Genomic DNA, 20043 nt, shown 5'->3' with positions numbered 1-20043 from the left:
TCAAGGCTGTATACTGTCACCCTGTTTATTTAACTTATATGCAGAGTGCATCATGAGAAATGCTGGGCTGGAGGAAGCACAGGCTGGAATCAAGATTTCTGGAAGAAGTACCAATAACCTCAGATATGCAGATGACACCACCCTTATGGCAGAAAGTGAAGAGGAACTAAAAAGCCTCTTGATGAAAGTGAAATTGGAGAGTGAAAAAGTTGGCTTAAAGCTCAACATTCAGAAAACGAAAATCATGACATCTGGTCCCATCACTTCATGGCAAATAGATGGGGAAACAGTGGCTGACTTAATCTTATTGGTCTCCAAAATCACTGCAAATGGTGATTGCAGCCATGAAATTAAAAAGAGGCTTTATCCTTGGAAGGAAAGTTATGACTAACCTAGACAGCATATTAAAAAAGCAGAGACTGTCAACAAAGGTCCATCTGGTCAAGGCTGCAGTTTTTCCAGTAATCATGTATGGATGTGACAGTTGGACTATAAAGAAAGCTGAGTGCCGAAGAATTGATGCTTTTGAACTGTGGTGTTGGAGAAGACTTTTGAGAGTCCCTTGGATTGCATGGAGATCCAACCAGTCCATTGTAAAGGAGATCAGTCCTGGGTGTTCAGTGGAAGGACTGATGTTGAAGGTGAAACTTCAATACTTAGGCCACCTGATGCGAAGAGCTGACTCATTGGAAAAGAACTTGATGCTGCGAAAGATTGAGGGCAGGAGGAGAAGGGGTCAACAGAGGATGAGATGGTTGGATGGCATCACCGACACAAAGGACATGGGTTTGGGTAAACTCTGGGAGTTGGTGATGGACAAGGAGGCCTGGAGTGGTGTGGTTCATGGGGGCGCAAAAAGTCGGACACGACTGAGTGACTGAACTGAACTGAAACATTGCAATCAATCTCGCTTTTCTATGGGTGGCTGTGTGTTTTAAGATGATGGAACAAAGTACATTAGAATTCAGCAGTGGCGACATGGTAGGACTTTCTGTAGTTTTCTTTATTTACTAATCTACTTGTGATGAGTAAGGATTAACTCTAACAGGCTGAAAATAATGAAAGGTTATTAAAAATTATTTCCCAGGGGATCACATTTGCTGATTTGAATAAAATAACACCAGAGAATTTCATTTTTGGAGAAGATTTTATTCCACTCTGCTAACTTCTCCAGCTTCCTGCTTCATACATACAGGATCTGGCTTTAGGATACTGAAGCTTTGGAGAAACCTGTTTTTATGAGTCTCTTTTGTGCTGCTAAAAAGAAAACCCAGCCATTTCCCACCTCTGCAGCCCGCAGGAAGTGACTGTGGCTTGGAGTCACCAGCAGATGGGGCCTCTCAGCCTAAGGTTGACAATCTATCAAAGACGGTGGTGGGGCCGGCTGATGTTACAGATGCCCTGGGGGACCATCGCTTCTCCAGCTCCTGCTTCCTGTGGAAGGCCCTATAGCATCCTGCAGCTCTTAGATGGAAGACACCATTAGGAGCCTGCCCCGAGGAAACACACATGTGAAAGCACCCCTGAGTGACAGAGATCTGGGGGGTTTTGCTGTTAAAACTGACCAACTCCTGAAAACTCACAGTTTATAAGGCTACTGAGATATCTATACAGTTGAAACATACACAGGTAGCCCTTGATTTTTTGATTGTGAGAGAAATCAAACTCAAAATTATTTTTCTCCTACAAACTTTGGTTAAAGAAGGGGAGAAGTGGGAGGAGAGGGATAGATTAGGAGTTTGAGATTAATATTTACACACTACTATGTACAGAGTAGTCAACAAGGACTGACTGTACAGCACAGGTAGCTCTCCTCAATATTCTGTAATAATCTATATGGGAAAATAATCTGAAAAAGAATGGATATACGTATATGAAAAGCTGAATAACTTTGCTGTACACCCAAAACTAACGGAACATTGTACATCAACTATACTCCAATATAAAATAAAAATAAAATTCAAAATTCAAAAAAGAAAACAATATACAAATTTTTTTATCCTAAAAAGGCAACTGTCATTATACTTTGTACTTGAGATCATTGGGTTTGTTTTATTTTAAAATTTATTGATCACTAATATTTTAAATGTATTCAACTCTTCAGCCCTCATACTAATATTTTAAATGCATTCGACCCTTTGGCGTTATGAGGCAGTACTGTTATATCTACTTTTAACTGAGGTACACACAAGGCAAATAACTTGCACATGGTCAAGCATCTAGAATGGGTGGAACCAAGATCTGGGTTTTTTTTTGGAAAGTCTGGATTCAGAGGGCTCCTCAGCAAGATGATCTCACCGACTGTTTGTAAATTTATCTTTTTCTCTAAGGTATATCCCTTTGTTGTTTTTGTTGTTTAGTTGCTAAGTTGTGTCTGACTCTTTGCAGTCCTATGTAGCTGCCAGGCTCTTCTGTCTATGAGATTTCTCAGGCAATACTAGAGTGGGTTGCCATTTCCTTTTTCAGGGCATCTTCCCAACCCAGGGATCAAATGCATGTCTTCTGCATTGGCAGGAGGATTCTTTACCACTGAGTCACCTGGGCAGCCCTTCCTTTCATTTGATGTTGTTGTTGTTGTTCAGTCACTAAGTTGTGTCTGACTCTTTGTGACCCCATGGACTTTCAGCATGACAAAAGATTATGATCTTTCAAAATCCCCAAATCACACCTTCCATGCATTTTCTAGGAAGTAATTCCATTCTCAAAGATTTCATAACAAAATGTTTATGTAATCTATTGTGTTATATATTCCATTAAGAGTTAGATACTCTATTGTAACATTTATTTTATTTTGTCTGTATTTATAAATCTATCCCTGACTAGAGTGTGTGCCTGTAGAGATGGGGACTGTACATTGTCTTTCTCTAGCACTTCACTGCCAAGAACACAGTAGGTCCACAAAAAACATTTGCTGAAGATGTGAAAGCTGATGTTAATGCTGATAGCAGCTGCCTCCTCTGCTGCACCATTACAAAATCCACCTCGGAGGCCCCCTGCAGCCATCGCCTGTCCATGCTGACGGCTGCTCGAGTCTCTACCTGAAGGGGTCTTCTGGCTGCTGGGGAAGGCTTGGTCACACATCGGGAGGCTACATTTTGCCAGGAATTGACTCCTGTGAGCTGGAGAAGGCAATGGCAACCCACCCCAGTACTCTTGCCTGGAAAATCCCATGGATGGAGGAGCCTGGTAGGCTGCAGTCTATGGGGACACTAAGAATCAGGCACGACCGAGAGACTTCACTTTCACTTTTCACTTTCATGCATTGGAGAAGGAAATGGCAACCCACTCCAGTATTCTTGCCTGGAGAATCCCAGGGACAGAGGAGCCTAGTGGGCTGCCGTCTATGGGGTTGCACAGAGTCGGACACGACTGAAGCGACTTAGCAGAGCAGTAGACTCTTGTGAGCAGCTTGCAACCAGGGAGCAGATGGAGTTGGTGGACAGACAGCCCAGCTTCCCTGCACCATGGAGACACACTTGTAGCTGTGTCCTATGAAATCACTTCCCTTGGCAGGCATCCCCAGGGGGTCTGAACCCCAGTTGCCCACAAGCAACTGGCGTGTTCACTAACACACCTTCTCTTGGCTTCTCTCTTTTGCTAGTGGAAGCTGGAAAGTTTATGATAATTTACTACATAGCAATGATGAGTATAAATTCTGGTGCATGGAAGTGGGATGCTGCTGTAACAAATACCTAAAACCTGAATGTTTGCTAGGGCTGCCATGATAAGGTACCATAGGCTGGTGGCTTAACCAACAGACATTTATTTCCCACAGTTCTGGAAGCTGGAAATCTGAGATCCAGGAATATGCAGGGTTCCTTCTTCTCAGGCTGCTGACCTTGTCTTGCAAACAGACTTGGCTGTGTGCACTTAGGCGTCCGTGGCATTTCTCCCCTCTCTGTGTAAGGACCCTAGTCCTATCGGATTAGGATGCATCCTGACAAACTCATTTAATCTTGACTACTTCCCTTAAAGATGCTATTACCAAATAAAATCACACTGGGGGTAGGGGCTTCAGCATGTGGCTTTCAGAGGGGATTAAATCCATAACAACACAGGGATTTTGCAAACAGAAGTGGGTGGAGGCTGGAGGGATGCTGAGGAATATGGTAGAAAATAGTCTAACTTGCCATGACTTCTTACTAGAATCTGGACTTGGACAAGGTGGACGGTGAGGGCACAGAAACAAATGAGGAACAATTCAGTTCAGTCGCTCAGTCATGTCTGAATCTTTGCAGCCCCATGGACTGCAGCATGCCAGGCTTCCCTGTCTATCACCAACTCCCAGAGCTTGCTCAACCTCAAGTCTGAGTCGGTGATGCAATCCAACCATCTCATCCTCTGTTGTCCCCTTCTCCTCCTGCCCTCAATCTTTCCCAGCATCAGGGTCTTTTCAAATGAATCCGTTTTTTTTTGCATCAGGTGGCCAAAGTATTAGAGCTTCAGCTTCAGCTCAGTCCTTCCAATGAATATTCAGGACTGATTTCCTTTAGGATGGACTAGTTGGATATGCTTGCAGTCCAAGGGACCCTCAAGAATCTTCAACACCACAGTTCAGAAGCATCAATTCTTTGGCACTCAGCTTTCTTTATGGTCCAGCTCTCACATCCATGCATGACTACTGGAAAAACCATTGCTTTGACTAAATGAACATTTGTCAGCAAAGTAATGTCTCTTCTTTTAAATATGCTGTCTAGGTTTGTCATAGCTTTTCTTCCAAGAAGTAAGCGTCTTTTAATTTCATGGCTGCAGTCACCATCTGCGGTGATTTTGGAGCCCCCAAAATAAAGTCAGCCACTGTTTCCCATCTATTTGTCATGAAGTAATGGGACTGGATGCTATGATCTTCATTTTTTGAATGTTGAGCTTTAAGCCAGCTTTTTCACTCTCCTCTTTCACTTTCATCAAGAGTCTTTTTAGTTCCTCTTCGCTTTCTGCCATAAGGGTGGTGTCATCTGCATATCTGAGGTTTTTGATATTTCTCCCGGCAATCTTGATTCCAGCTTGTGCTTCATCCAGCCCAGTGTTTCTCATGATGTACTCTGCATAGAAGTTAAATAAGCAGGGTGACAATATACAGCCTTGATGTACTCTTTTCTTGATTTGGAATCAGTCTGTTCTTCCATGTCCAGTTCTGTTTCTTCTTGAATACATATTTCTGTAATACCTGAATACATATTTCTCAGGAGCAGGTCAGGTGGTCTGGTATTCCCATCTCTTGAAGACTTTTCCACAGTTTGTTGTGTCCACACAGTCAAATGCTTTGGCATAGTCAATAAAGCAGAAGTAGATGTTTTTCTGAAACTCTTGCTTTTTCGATGATTCAGTGGATGTTGGAAATTTGATCTCTGGTTCCTCTCTGCCTTTTCTAAATCCAGCTTGAACATCTGGAAGTTCATGTTTCATGTACTGTTAAAGCCTGACTTGGAGAATTTTGAGCATTATTTTGCTAGTGTGTGAGATGAATGCAATTGTGCAGTAGTTTGAACATTCTTGGGCATTGCCTTTCTTTGGGATTGGAGTGAAAACTGACCTTTTCCAGTCCTGTGGCCACTGCTCAGTTTCCAAATTTGCTGGCATATTGACTGTGGCACTTTAACAGCATCATCTTTTAGGATTTGAAATAGCTCAGCTGGAATTCCATCACCTCCAGAGGAACATGTTATTGGAAATTGGACGAAGGGAATTCTTGCTGTGTACTGGTGGAAAGTTTGGAAAAATTGTCTTTTGGAGTTATGTGGAAAGCAGAAACTATATGATAAATTTCATGACGTATCTACAGAGATTTTCAAGGAAAATGTGGTAAGTGCTGCCTGGTTTCTTCTTTCTGCTTATGGTAAAATGCAAGAGGAGAGAGATGCATTGAAGGAAGAACTTTTTTTAAAAAAAGGGAAAAAGAATTTCATGACTTAAAAGATTCTCAGCCTCTCTAGATGGCAAAGGTGAGAAAAGTTGTACCACCAACACTTAGTTGCAAATCAGAAAGGCGCAGTCCCACAGAAAGCCTTCTGAGGAAATTAAGGGTGTGCCTCACAGATCTTCTCGGTCAAACCACAGAACTTCTAGAAAACCTAAAGGCAGTGCCCATCAGTCATCTCAGGAGAGGCTGAGGTATGGGATGGTTTATCATAACAGTATCTGTGGATATAGCTTTATATGTGCCTAATGGAGGCAACTTCAGTGACAACCACACAAGGTCTACAAAGTTCTTCAAAAACTGTTTCAATAGAAACACTGCTGGGACTTTCCTGGTGGTCCAGTGGTTAAGACTTTGTTTTCCAATGCAGGAGGCAGGGGTTCTATTCCTGGTCTAGGAGCTAAGATCTTGCATGCCTCATGGCCAAAAATCCAAATATAAAACAGAAGCATAATGTCACAAATTCAATCAAGACTTTAAAAATGGTCCACATTTAAAAACAAAAACAAAAAACAACCCTGGAAGCTTGAACTGCAAGGGACTGAGATATTATGATAGGAGGCTTTCAGAGAAACCTGAATAATCATAACATAACCATCACTTCATAATTGTTATGATAAATATATATGACTCCAAGCAGGTAGCTTGCACTCTCCTGCTGGCTTTGAAGAAGCAAACTGCCAGAGCAGTTTCTCTGAAAGCAGACTTTCAGAGGTCCCAGTAGGAAACAGGCTGATAAAACTCTCAACTGCAAACACAGGCTACTTTTCATGGGAAAAAAGGGCAGAATAAAGACTCAGAGAGTGGGGCCTGAGCCACAGAGGATTATTCCCAAGCTTGAAACTGAATCAAGGAACTCCCACCATCTACCAGGCTGGATTTCTCAGCAGTACTGGACTAGGGACTCCTTTTAACCTTCTGTTTCTCCTATTTTGAACCCAAATGTCTATGGCAATTATGCTATGCTCAATCCACAAGCAAGTGTTGGGAGGGCTGGGGGCACATAGTTTGTCTCTGTAGGTTCACAGCTGCACAGATGGCGAACTGTGCCCTCGTAGCTGTGCCTAATAGATAGCCCCCCAAGAGCTTTGTCTACACCTGACCACGATTTAACTTGAGACAGTGCTCTAACAGGATGAGATGGGAACTCTGGGCTGGAGTAAACACATTCTGTAGCAGGAGGGACGGTGAGGATCAGAGTGGACAGGCCCTTGAGTGGCTCCTCAGTGCCTCTGGCCTCCTGGTGCTCATGCCTCTGTGTGGTCCACTCACCATGAGCCTTGTCAGGACCTGTGCCTTGCTGCTAACCAACAGAACTTGACAGAGGTGATAGGATGCCGTGTTCACACTTCTGTGTTACGTTATATGGCAAAGGTCTTGGGATGTCACCTGTCCCATGGTTATGTTACATGATTTAGCAACCATGATGGGGCATTACTTCATGATTTAAAGTGAAAGTCACTCAGTTGTGTCTGACTCTTTGCAACCCCATGGTCTATGTAGTCCATGGAATTCTCCAGGCCAGAATACTGGAGTGGGTAGCCTTTCCCTTCTCTAAGGGATCTTCCCAACCCTGGGATTGAACCCAGGTCTCCCACATTGCAGGCGGATTCTTTATCAGCTGAGCCACAAGGGAAGCCCAAGAATACTGGAGTGTGTAGCCTATCCCTTCTTCAGCGGATCTTCCTGACCCAGGGGTCTCCTGCATTGCAGGTGTAAATTCTTTACCAGCTGAGCTATCAGGGTCATGTTTATGTAATGCCAACTACTGGAATCCTTAGCAGGTAGCTCTCACTCTCCTGCTGGCTATGATGAAACAAACCGCCACAAGCTCTACAGAAGCAAGGAGGTGAGTTCTGCCAACAACCTAAATGCGCCCAGATGTGGGTTCTTCCCCAGTCAAGCTTCTGGATAACCATGAAACCCAATTGATCTCCTAATGTAGTTCTGTGAGAGATTGAGCACAGAACACTGATTCCACATTCACAGAAATTGTGAGATAATAAATGTGTGTTCTTGTGAGCCATGGTGTGTGTGGTAACTTATTATTCAGCAACAGAAAACTAATACAAAGATTCTCAATAGGCAATGCATTGTGCGAGTGCAGCAAACTCAGATTCGCACCATCCTGGGTTTAGCCTTTGCATCGCAATTTTCACCTTATAGGTAACAATGTGAAAGTGAAAGGCACTCAGTTGTGTCCAGCTCTTTTCAACCCCATGGACTCCATGGAATTCTCTAGGCCAGAATACTGGAGTAGGTAGCCTTACCCTTCTCCAGGGGATCTTCCCAACTCAGGAATTGAACCCAGGTCTCCTGCATTGCAGGTGAATCCTTTACCAGCTGAGCCACAAGGGAAGCCCAAGAATACTGGAGTGGGTAGCCTATCCTATTTCTAGCAGATCTTCCTGATTCAGAAATTGAACCGGGGTCTCCTGTATTGCAAGCAGATTCTTTGCCAACTGAGCTATCAGGGAAGCCCTATAGGTAACAATAGTAGCATCCAATCAGGTGGATGGCGATGTGTGGCTTGGAAATGATCAAAGAATTGATCAACTTCTCTAGTCCTAGTTTAGAGTCAACAATATAATGCTCATATTTAAAATTACATGACAAAATGATAAAGACTGTAGGATTTGACAGTACCCGCAAGAAACCTATAGCCGCCATCTTTGTGCCCCAATTTCTGTGATAAGCTAAATAAAAGATAAAATTAAATCTTTCAGGTTCTGAGTATGTGTGGGAGTCACAGGGAGTCACATGCTTTTTCCTTTGGATTCAGAAGGACTATTTTTAGTTAGGTCACCCCTGCCAGGAGAGAAGAGTTGGGGCAAATAAGGCATCTCTGAAAGCAGCGTCTCTGAATATAGAGTTTCCCAGCTATCAAAGCACAGCCATTCTCCCTGGGCAAGTTCAGCTGTGAGGAGTTCAGAGCCAGCCACTCCATGGGGAAGCCACACAAATCTGGAGGCATGCCTGTGATCTGAGTGCTCACTGTTTGACCTCCAATGTGATCGGCTTGCGGGGCAGGGAGGCCACTGTGGACAGAGGAGGGCAGGAGCCTTTGAAGCCTTACTCGCTTGCTCCTTGGTGCTTGATTCTGTCACCGTGTGGGATCTGTCCATCTCCTCCTTGGAGTGACAGCTGGGGACAGAGTTACTGCAGGAATGCTGGGAGAGGGATTTTCTTGGAAATAGACCTAACTATAAATTACTTCCCAGTACAAACGATGACTAACAATTGCTTTAAAATGGTACATCCTATTTATGTTTATCTTCAGGGTGACTACAGATACCAAACTCTTGAGAGGGAGCGTCTGACAGCATTTGTTCATGAGGCCTTAGTGGTCCAATTTTCACTGGAAGCCTAGGATCTTCTGTGTTCCGGGATCACGGAACACAGATATCCAGTTGTTCTCTACTTGTTCCCTGAGCTGCAGTTGTGAGTTCCAGTCATTTGTGATACAGAAACATCACACGGATGCTTGGTGTTGGCCAGAGAGCCCAGAGGAGGTGTTTGTTTAATGTCCAGCTCTCCTCAGAATAAAAGAAGGGGTGAGTACCTGCAGGGCTCACTCTCCTAGGATAATTCCTTCTGCCCTGAAAATATCAGTTTTTGCTTTATTGGAGTAACATCTAGGCCATAGGCGCCGAAGGCTGCTCCAACTGTGAAAGGAAATATCAAGGTAGCTTAGGCAAAGTACTGCTCTAAAGGAGGAAAGCTGGTGACGATAAGCAGAGGGGGTCAATTTTTACTTTTTTTTGACTTTCAAAGGTGGTTGTGTGGGTGGTGGGGAGTGGAAGTGGGGTGGGGAGTGGTGGGTGTGGGGTATGCCCAATACTAATCTCACTTACACAACAGAAAACGCTTTTCAGAGGTTTCCAGATTTGGTTGGATCATAGAAATGAAGATGGACAATAAACCTGACTTTGGTTTTGGCCTTACCCACTCCTCTGGGACTGAGCTCACTTGCTCCAATCGCCTGAATTTAGGTAAGGGAGAGAATGGGGCAGGTGTAACGTTTTCTTTCCACAGTCTCTGGTGCTGGGAAGGTTGAGAAGGCACAGTGAAAATGGAAGGAGGTTCCAGAAAGTAATGGGCACCAAGAGAGCTGTGAGACACCAAGTCTGTTGTCCTCACTGGTTTTAAAAGTGCAGAAATACTAAAACTTTAGCGAAGGCTAATCACCTGTTATGCCAGTGAAAGCCTGGGTTCTAATCAACCTAATAGACAGTGCTGTGGGTTTTTTTTTTTTAATTGGATTTGTAATTTTTTGTGACTTGTTTTCCTTTTTAAATTTATTTATGTATTTCCTTATTACTTGGCTGTGTTGAGTCATGGGTGTAGCATGCAGGATCTTTGCTGCGTCATGCAGAATCTTTTTTTGCAGTGCACAGATGAGTTGTGTCACGTGGCATCCAGCACATGTGGGCTTTGGTAGCTGTGGGACACAAGAACTTAGTTGCTCCCCAACACATGGGAGCTTAATTCCTTGACCAGGGATTGAATCCGCACCCCTGTACTGCAAGGCAGATTCTTAACTGCTGGACCCCCAGGAAAGCCCCCGCTGTAGGTGTTTTTAAGTGATGTTTTTGATGAGAAGTTTTAGCATATAGGCAATCTGTCACCAAAGTTTCATTTATAATTAACTTTTTCTTTAAAAAAAAAAATTAATGATCGCTACAAGACACACATTACTTCTTCTGTAAGAGGTTTGTGCTTTTCTTAAATATCTTTTGATAAGCACAGAGTCAGAAGGACTTCCTGAATCTTAACTATTCATATCCATTTAATTAACATGCCCTGAAAATCTGCAGGATTGCATATCAAATCAATATTGCCGGCACAGTATAAAATTGAATCTGACTTTTATATGAATCAATTTATTTTGCAATAGAACAATTTCTTGATCTGAGACCTGTGTCCTTCATGGACAGGGATTTAATCAATGGTCTGACTGTGGCTCACAAAGCCCCCAACATCCAGTGTGTGAATGGACCTCCCCACCCCTTCCCTGCCCACTTTTTTCCAGCTCCCCCGGCCCCAGGCTACTTCTCCATCCCTGTTCCCACTCCCAGGGTCTTTGCACATGCTCTTCCTTCCTCCTGTGAATTTCTCCCCCTCCTAGGTCTTCTTCCTGGCTCCCTCATCACCTTCTTGAAGACTCTCCTCTAGGTCTCTGAATGGCTTCACCCTCAGATACTTTATATTATGATGATACTTTCTTTTCTTCATCATATTTATTGCTACATAAGTGTGCTATTTGTTTATTTAGATGATAATTGTCTGTCTTTCTGTGAGAATTACAGCTCCTCAGGACAGGGACCTAGCACTTAAGGACATCCCACTCACCCAGAGTGAGGCTCCAGTAAATACCTGTTGAATGAATGAGTGAAATTAATGTAAAATTTTCTGCAGCCTGGGGGTTTTAAAGATACATATCTCAGAACTGACTCAGAGGTAACAAACAAGTTTTGACAACCCTGGGTAAATAGGAGGACATACATTCTGAGGCAAATTCTTTATCGCCAGGGAAGTCCCGAGATGGTATCTTTCAGGTTTGGTGGGACTTTGTAACCCTAAGAAGGTTTAAAAATAAGTACTGTAGCATGAGCCAAGAAATTATAAAATATCTATTGAAATAATGAAGAAAGGAAGAAAAACCAAATTATTAATATTTTTGTAATAACAAAAGTGTTAATATTTTAGTAAGAGGTTAAGTGTTGGTGAAACAACATATTTTATAGCCATTATGACAATTATGATATTTGATGTGTCTTTACTGTTTTTCTTTGCATACATTTACTTTCCTCTGTTAATGTTTGAACCAGCGAAGAAAACTTAAAATATTTCACCTGTGATGTTCTTGAAATATTTGGGAGCATGTGACACTTAATACTTAAATGCATAGTTTGATTAATGTTACTAATTTAATAATAGGTACTGGTATTTTTCTAAAATATTACTTAATAGATCCATAATTTTATCACATTGTTAAACTAAGTACAAATAGTAGAAAGTATTCTCCATACACCAAAGCTCCTTGGACAGTTGGGATCTGGCCATTGAAGCGTTGCAAGGGAAATACTAGCACCCTCATTTTATAGACAAGGAAACTCCTGTCTAAAGCAGCAGGCACGTGATGTATCTAACGCCACCCAGTTGTAGCTGGCTGATCTTGGACTTACACACCATGTGCTCACTCCTTGGATCTCCTCTTCCTATTTTTAAATGCTTTTTAAATAAATTTATATTAAAAAAATAAAAAATAAAAAAAAATAACAGTACCCCCCCAAAATAAAATGGCCATTCTTTTTATTTTTTTATTGGAGTATAGTTGATTTACAATGTTGTGATATAAAAGCTTTTTAACATTATTCTCTCTGTGTGTATTAGCACTTTAAAATGATTTCTAGGCTATTAAAAAGGGTGATTATTAAGTTCAAGCTTCAGTCCACCTAAAAGAGTGGTTCTTTTTTTTTTTTTTGAACATTTTGGAGACTTTATTATAGTGATTAGTGTTGATCCTTAACAAGAGAACTTACCAACTAAAATGGTTTGTCTGGCCATAGAGTAAAAGAGTGGTTCTTAAAGTGTGTCCTCCACCCATCGGTGGCATCAGCAGCATCTGAGAGCTTGCTAGACAGGCAAACCATGGGGGCCACCCAGAACGAGTGAATCAGAATCTCTAGGGTGGGGCCAGGAATTTTGGATTTAATAAAATCCCCAGGAGATTCAGCTGAAAGTCCAAGTTTGAGAACCACTAGGCAAGAACAAACATGACCATTCAACCGGCCCTTTATATGAAAGTGTTAGTCGCTCAGTCATGTCTGACTCTTAGCGACCACATGGACTGTAGCCCACCAGGCTCCTCTGACCATGGAATTTTCCAGGCAAGAATAACGGAGTAGGTTGCCATTTCCTTCTCCAGGGGCTCTTCCTGACCTACAGATTGAACCCAGGTCTCCTGAAGTGCAGGCAGATTCTTTATCATCTGAGCCAGCAGCAAGGCAGATTCCTAACCACTAGACCATGAAGGCCCTTTATATAAAAGTGTCTAATTCAGCAGGAATTTTGGTAATACTGCTTATGACATTCTTGCAGACAAAGTGATGTCACATAAAAAAGGAGTTTCTCAAAGTTATTTTCCAAAAGTTTTATCTTTTACAGGGTGCTCCCCACCCCACCCTCACCTTGCTGACATGCCTTTGGCTTGGGTACCTGAAGTTTAACTTTTGACACAATTCTAAACTAACTTTGGCTCTTGGTTTCTGAGATTTTGGAAATGTTGGCCAGTGTAAACTTGCACTGCTACATTATGTGGACAAATTCCTTTGCACTGATCTAAATCAAGGTTCTCAAAGCATGTCCCCACACCAGCAGCATCAGTGCCACCTGCAATCTCTTCAGAATTGCAAATTCCCAGGCTCCATCCCAGCCCTGCTCAACCAGAAACTCTGGGCATAGGCCTGGCAATCTGTGTTTATCAAGCCCTCCAGGTGATTCTGTTGGACTGCAGCTTGAGAAACACTGACCTGAAAGAATCTACGTAGAAGAGTATGTCCCAGTGATTTTGACATGTGATTTAAATAAGGTTTGGACCGAAGCAGCTGACACAACCAATCAGAGAAGACAGTGTTGGTTGCCATGGTGAACTTACATTCAAAACCAGCCAGCCTAAAGTTTACAGTTCTGAAGAAACAGTACTTTGCCACCACCTAAGGAACTGTATACCTCTTCCACTACTGCTTTTATATCACAATCTCTTTTCTCATTTTCCTTTGTCTGTTTCAAAGGACAATTTGACTCCAAATTAGAACTGTCAATTCTACTTAAAAAAAAAAAACAAAACAACACTTTGCCAAAATGGGCTTTAAACATGTACAGCTCTACCTATTCATTACTTTCTATCAATTCATTCATTGCTTCTTATTCCAAAGAATGTTCTGACTTCTGCAATATATTCTGCATAGTTTATATCTGGCCCTTCTCAGGTCATTTGCAAGATTTCCCCAGAGGAGTCTTGTCTAAAGAGTTAGTTCATCCAAACTTTGTGGCGTACTCTGGCCCCTTGGACCTCTTATTTTCCTAATTTGAGGAGTTGTACAGTCAGTGGATTCACTATGATACAAAAGTGCTGACAGCACCAGCCGCGCTCACAGGGTCTGGAGAAGGAGAAGCTCCATCTAAAGGGCTTTGGTGAGAGTATGAAGGATGGATTTCTTGCTGTCTTTCAGTTAGGAAACATTTAATTAACTGGTCTTTCTGGGGAAAATTCAACCTAGACTTCCAGATGTTCAAGCTGGTTTTAGAAAAGGCAGAGGAACCAGAGATCAAATTGCCAACATTCACTGGATCATCAAAAAGGCAAGAGAGTTCCAGAAAAACATCTACTTCTGCTTTATTGACTATGCCAAAGCCTTTGACTGTATGGATCACAACAAAGTGTGGAAAATTCTTCAAGAGTTGAGAACACCAGACCACCTGACCTGCCTCTTGAAAAGCCTGTATGCCGTTCAGGAAGCAACAGTTAGAAGTGGACATGGAACAACAGACTGGTTCCAAATAGGAAAAGGAGTACATCAAGGCTGTATATTGTCACCCTGCTTATTTAACTTATATGCAGAGAACATCATGAGAAACACTGGGCTGCCTGAAGCACAAACTGGAATCAAGATTTCTGGGAGAAATATCAATAACCTCAGATATGCGGATGACACCACCCTTATGGCAGAAAGTGAAGAACTAAAGAGCCTCTTGATGAAAGTCAAAGAGGAGAGTAAAAAAGTTGGCTTAAAGCTCAACATTCAGAAAACTAAGATCATGGCATCTGGTCTCATCACTTCACAGCAAATAGATGGGTAAAAAGTAGAAACAGTGGCTGATTTTATTTTTTGGGCTCCAAAATCACTGTAGATGGTAATTGCAGCCATGAAATTAAAAGACGCTAGCTCCTTGGAAGGAAAGTTATGACCAACCTAGACAGCATATTAAAAAGCAGAGACATTACTTTACCAACCAAGGTCCATCTAGTCAAGGCTATGGTTTTTCCAGTGGTCATGTATGGATGTGAGAGTTGGACTATAAAGAAAGTTGAGCACTGAAGAATTGATGCTTTTCAACTGTGATGTTGGAGAAGACTCTTAAGAGTCCCTTGGACTGCAAGGAGATCCAACCAGTCCATCCTAAAGGAGATCAGTCCTGGGTGTTCATTGGAAGGACTGATGTTGAAGCTGAGACTCCAATACTTTGGCCAGCTGATGTGAAGAGTGACTCATTTGAAAAGACCCTGATGCTGGGAAAAATTGAGGGCAGGAGGAGAAGGGGACGACAGAGGATGGGATGGTTGGATGGCATCACCGACTTGATGAACATGAGTTTGAGCAAGCTCTGGGAGTTGGTGATGGACAGGGAGGCCTGGCGTGCTGCGGTTCATGGGGTCGCAAAGAGTCGGACATGACTGAGTGACTGAACTGAACTGAACTGACTCTTGTCATTCCTTGTCTGTATTTATTTTTTTCACAGACATTACTGTGCCTGAAATGTGCAGAAATCTAGGACTGGATTCACACTTGAGATGTATTTTCCAGTCATTTCTCTGTTAGCATTTAAATGTCTATAACAAACATTCCCCCATACAGACTGGATTCTCACACATTTGGCATCAAAGTTGGGAAGCCCATTACGTAAGAGAAACATGGGGCTCAGTTAGGTAACTTTGCTCCAATTCTCAGTGGGGCTGATAAATTCTGTCCAAGAAGAAAGGTAGCCAGCTCACCCAGGAGGTGGAAGAAATGAGCTAGAAGATTCTCTTATGTCCTCCAGCCACTGCACATGATAGATTATCACTGAGATGGGAGCTTCCTACTTAATTGCCAGCCAGGACCTGCTAGGACTAGCACAAGTGAAAAACCATGGTGCAATAGATGTTACTCTAACCTCATCCCATAATAAGCACGTTCCACACTCCCTGACAAGCAGCTCCCTTACAGAATACTCCTCATCAAATGGCAATTTCTTAAAGTTAAGAAAATAGCCCTTGTTTCATTTGGACATTCTCCTTTGCCATGATGATCAATAGCAGATAACTTTTTGGGGCATACTGCATCTTCCTTTTCTGGGTTTTATAAAAACTCGGAATATTGCAAAAAATAATGAAATGATGAAGCAAATTCTTTCCAATCTCGATTTCTTTTTAGATAAGTTCCAGCCTATTATTTAGTCATTAGTGAGGCATTTATCTTTTATTCCAGAGAAAGTCATCTTCAATAGAAGGATCAGTTCAGTTCCGTTCAGTTCAGTTGCTCAGTTGTGTCTGACCCTTTGCGACCCCATGGACTGCAGCACTCCAGGCCTCCCTGTCCAGGATACTGCCTAATATTAACAGGTAGAGTGGGTTAACTGGTCAGCTTCTATTAAATGTTGATCAATATCTGTTTAAGATGAGAGGTTCCTTTTTGTCCCTAAAGATTTATCTTCTTGAATATCCACCTCTTTTTTACATTTCAGTTGGCCTGAAAAGTTTCAAAATCTTATCAGAACATAAAATTTACAAGATGCAAGATTAAAACACTCTGTATCAATCTTTGGGCAGGACAGACCCACATGTTCAGCACTAGAATAAATTGACTAATAAGACCATGAATAAATGACAGAATCACAATTCCAAGTTACTCAGTGCAAGTGATCTCTTACAAGCATTTCTTGTAATTTATCAGCTAGGTTCCTTCTTTACACCCTTTAAAAATGCATCCACTGTTGTTTTACATATCATTTAAGCCCAGTGTATTTAATATGCATGTTAATACAGAATAAGGTATTTACATAGCTCAGATGCCTACTGATAAAAGAAGTGAGGACAGAATTTGACCTATTGGATAACAAGACGATAAGCTTCAATGATGTTTAATTCCCATAGGAAGCCTTTGGGCAATGTGATGGCCCAGGGAATTCTTAACATCCTGATGTACAGAAGTAAACTGCAAAGGCTGAGTTTTTGGTAGTCTCTTGACCTATCTGAAATGTTGTGAGTCTGATTTCCACTTTAATGCAATGATCCTGATGAATGGTCCTTTAAAAAAATCTACTAGCTATTTGTTTAAGGTAAGTTATATCTTATTTTAGGAATCACATAATTCATTTTTATTTGAAATCTCTCTCAGACTATGAAGACTAAATATGTATAATTTATAGGTATGTATACACTTATAAATATATTTTATTATATACAAAATATATATGCATATGCATGTATATGTGTATACATACATAAAAATCATTTAGTATAGTTAAAACCTGTTCTTACTAAATTTTATATAAAAGTTTAGACATTCTGAGGGCAAATGCATAACAACACAAGGCTGCCTAATATAATATCTACTCAGAGGTTACTGACACAAACACCATTTAAAGTAGAAATAAAAATTTCCTATTTTGTGATTGCATTGTATGAATATGAGTAAAAAAGACTCACATCTGAAAGCTGAGGTTGCTTTTCATGTGCTGCAATTTACAGTAAGTGGTGAACATTATAATCACTGAAGAATAACTGTGGATAATATATGGATATTTAAAACAAATACATGATTTAGGCATTTGAGAGCTCACCCTGCATCAAATGAGGTCACGCTTTTCAAGCCAACTTAAAGAGTAAGTCCTGACCATACCTTCATGGGCGCCAGCTGGATGGGCGTGATGCAGGAAGGGTCCACCATGGGCTTCGGCCTGTTGGCGGTGTCTGCTAGCAGGCTGTGCCACTGCTGCGGGAGGCCAGTAAATTTCTGTTCCTGTGGATCAAACCCAGTGTGAACCCTGTGTTCAAAGTTGGATGGGCCCGATATTTCAATCTTTTTCTTTTTTTTTCCGAACATGATGCAAAAACCTGAGAAATGAAAACAGAAAAGAGAGTGGTTTATTATCTTGCCAGCCAAAAGACTACAGGAAAATCAGTAATTCACTCATCATTCTGTCTTTTCAGCTTTTCCACTATTAGCTGCAGACAATGCAAGTTGTACTTTCAGAGTCTGTAGATGAGGCTGCTGCTGCTGCTAAGTCACTTCAGTCGTGTCCGACTCTGTGCCACCCCATAGACGGCAGCCCACCAGGCTCCCACGTCCCTGGGATTCTCCAGGCAAGAACACTGGACTGGGTTGCCATTTCCTTCTCCAATTCATGAAAGTGAAAAGTGAAAGTGAAGTCACTCAGTCGTGTCCAACTCTGCAGCCTACCAGGCTCCTCCGTCCATGGGATTCTCCAGGCAAGACTACTGGAGTGAGGTGCCATTGCCTTCTTTGGTAGATGAGGCAACTTCATTCAAAAAATTTGCTTTTTCCTTATACTTGCCATGTGGAGTAGGGTTTCCCGACTCGCTGAGTTTGGTCATGTGACTCACCTTAACTAACGGATTTTGGAGGAAGAAAAAGTCCTTCAGTTCAGGATGGATATGTTTTAAGATTTTTTTGATGTGGACGATTTTTACTATCTTTACTGGATTTGTTACAATACTGCTTCTCTGTTACGTTTTGTTTTGTTTTCTTGGCCCTAAGGCGTGTGGGATCAAACCTGCACCCCCTGCACCGGAAGGCAAAGTCTTAGCCACCGGACCACCAGGGAAGTCCCCAGGGTGGAGGTTTTTGAAGGTATTGTGTTTCCACTTCCCTCTTACACTTCTGCCACTTGGCATGCACATCTCTCTAGTGGATGATACTCCCTCAGCCAAGATTCTGGAAGGAGAGATGCATGAAGCAGACACAAATCTGACCTCCAGGCTGGAGTCAGACCAACAGCTGACTTGTGAGTATGAAATAAATGTTTGTCATGGAGCCATTAAGACCTTGTATTTGTTATGTGGTGTTACCAAAGCAAAAGCTGACTAGCACACAGGGAGAAGCATCTCAAAGTCTGATGTGCACTTAAAATCTAAAACACGTGTATGGAAAAATATGTGTAAACATGAAGAATGGGGTTAATAATTATATTTGCCACATAAAATTTTATTAGGATTAACCAAGTAAATACTTGTAAAACAAATGTCTGAAAAGCACCTGGCACAAAGTGAGTGCTAAGTGCTACAAGTATGAAACATACCTCTGGACGAATATATCAGAGATTGACTGACATTACCTGCAGAGAAGGGAGCCAGGAGGAAGCAGGGAACAATATCTACTTTATACTGTATATTTATAATTTTATACAATGTATTTTACTTGTTTGAAACAATGCAGTTTACCTATTTAAAAGCTCCTATGGCTTCCCCGGTGGCTCAGTGACAACCTGCCTGCCAATACGGGAGACACGGGTTCAATCCCCGGGTTGGGAAGATCCCTGAAGAAGGAAAGGGCAACCCACTCCAGTATTCTTGCATGGGAAATCCCATGGACAGCAGAGCCTGGTGGACTACAGGCTATGGCTTTCCAAAAGAGTTGGACATGACTTTGCCACTAAACAACAACAAATGACAAAGATACATGTAGAAAATATGTAAAATAATCACTTTATGCTTTACATTTATTGAAAACACGTAAGGTACCCTGGGCTTGAATGCTACTTAGTATTCATTGTGATCGCAGGTGACTGTTTTTCCTTCTCTGAATTTATTGAACAGGACAATCACAATCATTTGGGGAATCCCAGCGACCCTGTTGCACCTATTACAAAACATGGTGCATTGGCTTCAATGTTACTTTGTGGGGGAAACCTTATCCCAGCCCTCAGACTTGAGTAGGTGGGATACACATACACTGCTACAGTCATGTACATATTTTTCTCCACGCTTATTCACTTGCTGTCAGTTGAACAATGGCATGCCTATTATCTGTCTTCCCTTCTAGAATATAAGATTCATAAGAGCAGGGATGCCGTCCACTTGCTCGTTACTGTTGGCCAATGTCTGGCACATGGTCAGTTCAGTTCAGTTCAGTCACTCAGTCGTGTCCGATTCTTTGCGACCCCATGAATTGCAGCACGCCAGGCCTCCCTGTCTATCACCAATTCCCGGAGTTCACTCAGACTCACATCCATCGAGTTGGTGATGCCATCCACCCATCTCATCCTCTGCTGTCCCCTTCTCCTCCTGCCCTCAATCCCTCCCAGCATCAGAGTCTTTTCCAACTCTTCGCATGAGGTGG

At 42.1% G+C, this 20043-nt stretch overlaps 1 protein-coding gene across 2 annotated transcripts in view; it reads right to left on the bottom strand.

Annotated features, from left to right (window-relative positions):
• Window positions 1-20043, bottom strand: part of PAK5 (p21 (RAC1) activated kinase 5) — a 427019-nt gene that overhangs the window by 93437 nt on the left and 313539 nt on the right. For both annotated transcript variants that reach the window (XM_044928304.2, XM_025264585.3), the window contains one exon: window positions 17584-17798. In XM_044928304.2, the coding sequence (XP_044784239.2) occupies window positions 17584-17787 (204 nt within the window). In that variant the 5' untranslated portion in view covers window positions 17788-17798. The remainder of the gene's footprint in view (window positions 1-17583; window positions 17799-20043) is intronic.

The sequence above is a fragment of the Bubalus bubalis genome, chromosome 14 (assembly GCF_019923935.1).
Source record: "Bubalus bubalis isolate 160015118507 breed Murrah chromosome 14, NDDB_SH_1, whole genome shotgun sequence".
Lineage (NCBI taxonomy): Eukaryota > Metazoa > Chordata > Mammalia > Artiodactyla > Bovidae > Bubalus > Bubalus bubalis.
The sequence above is the reverse complement of the archived record's forward strand: the minus strand, read 5'-3'. Positions and strand labels throughout refer to the sequence as shown.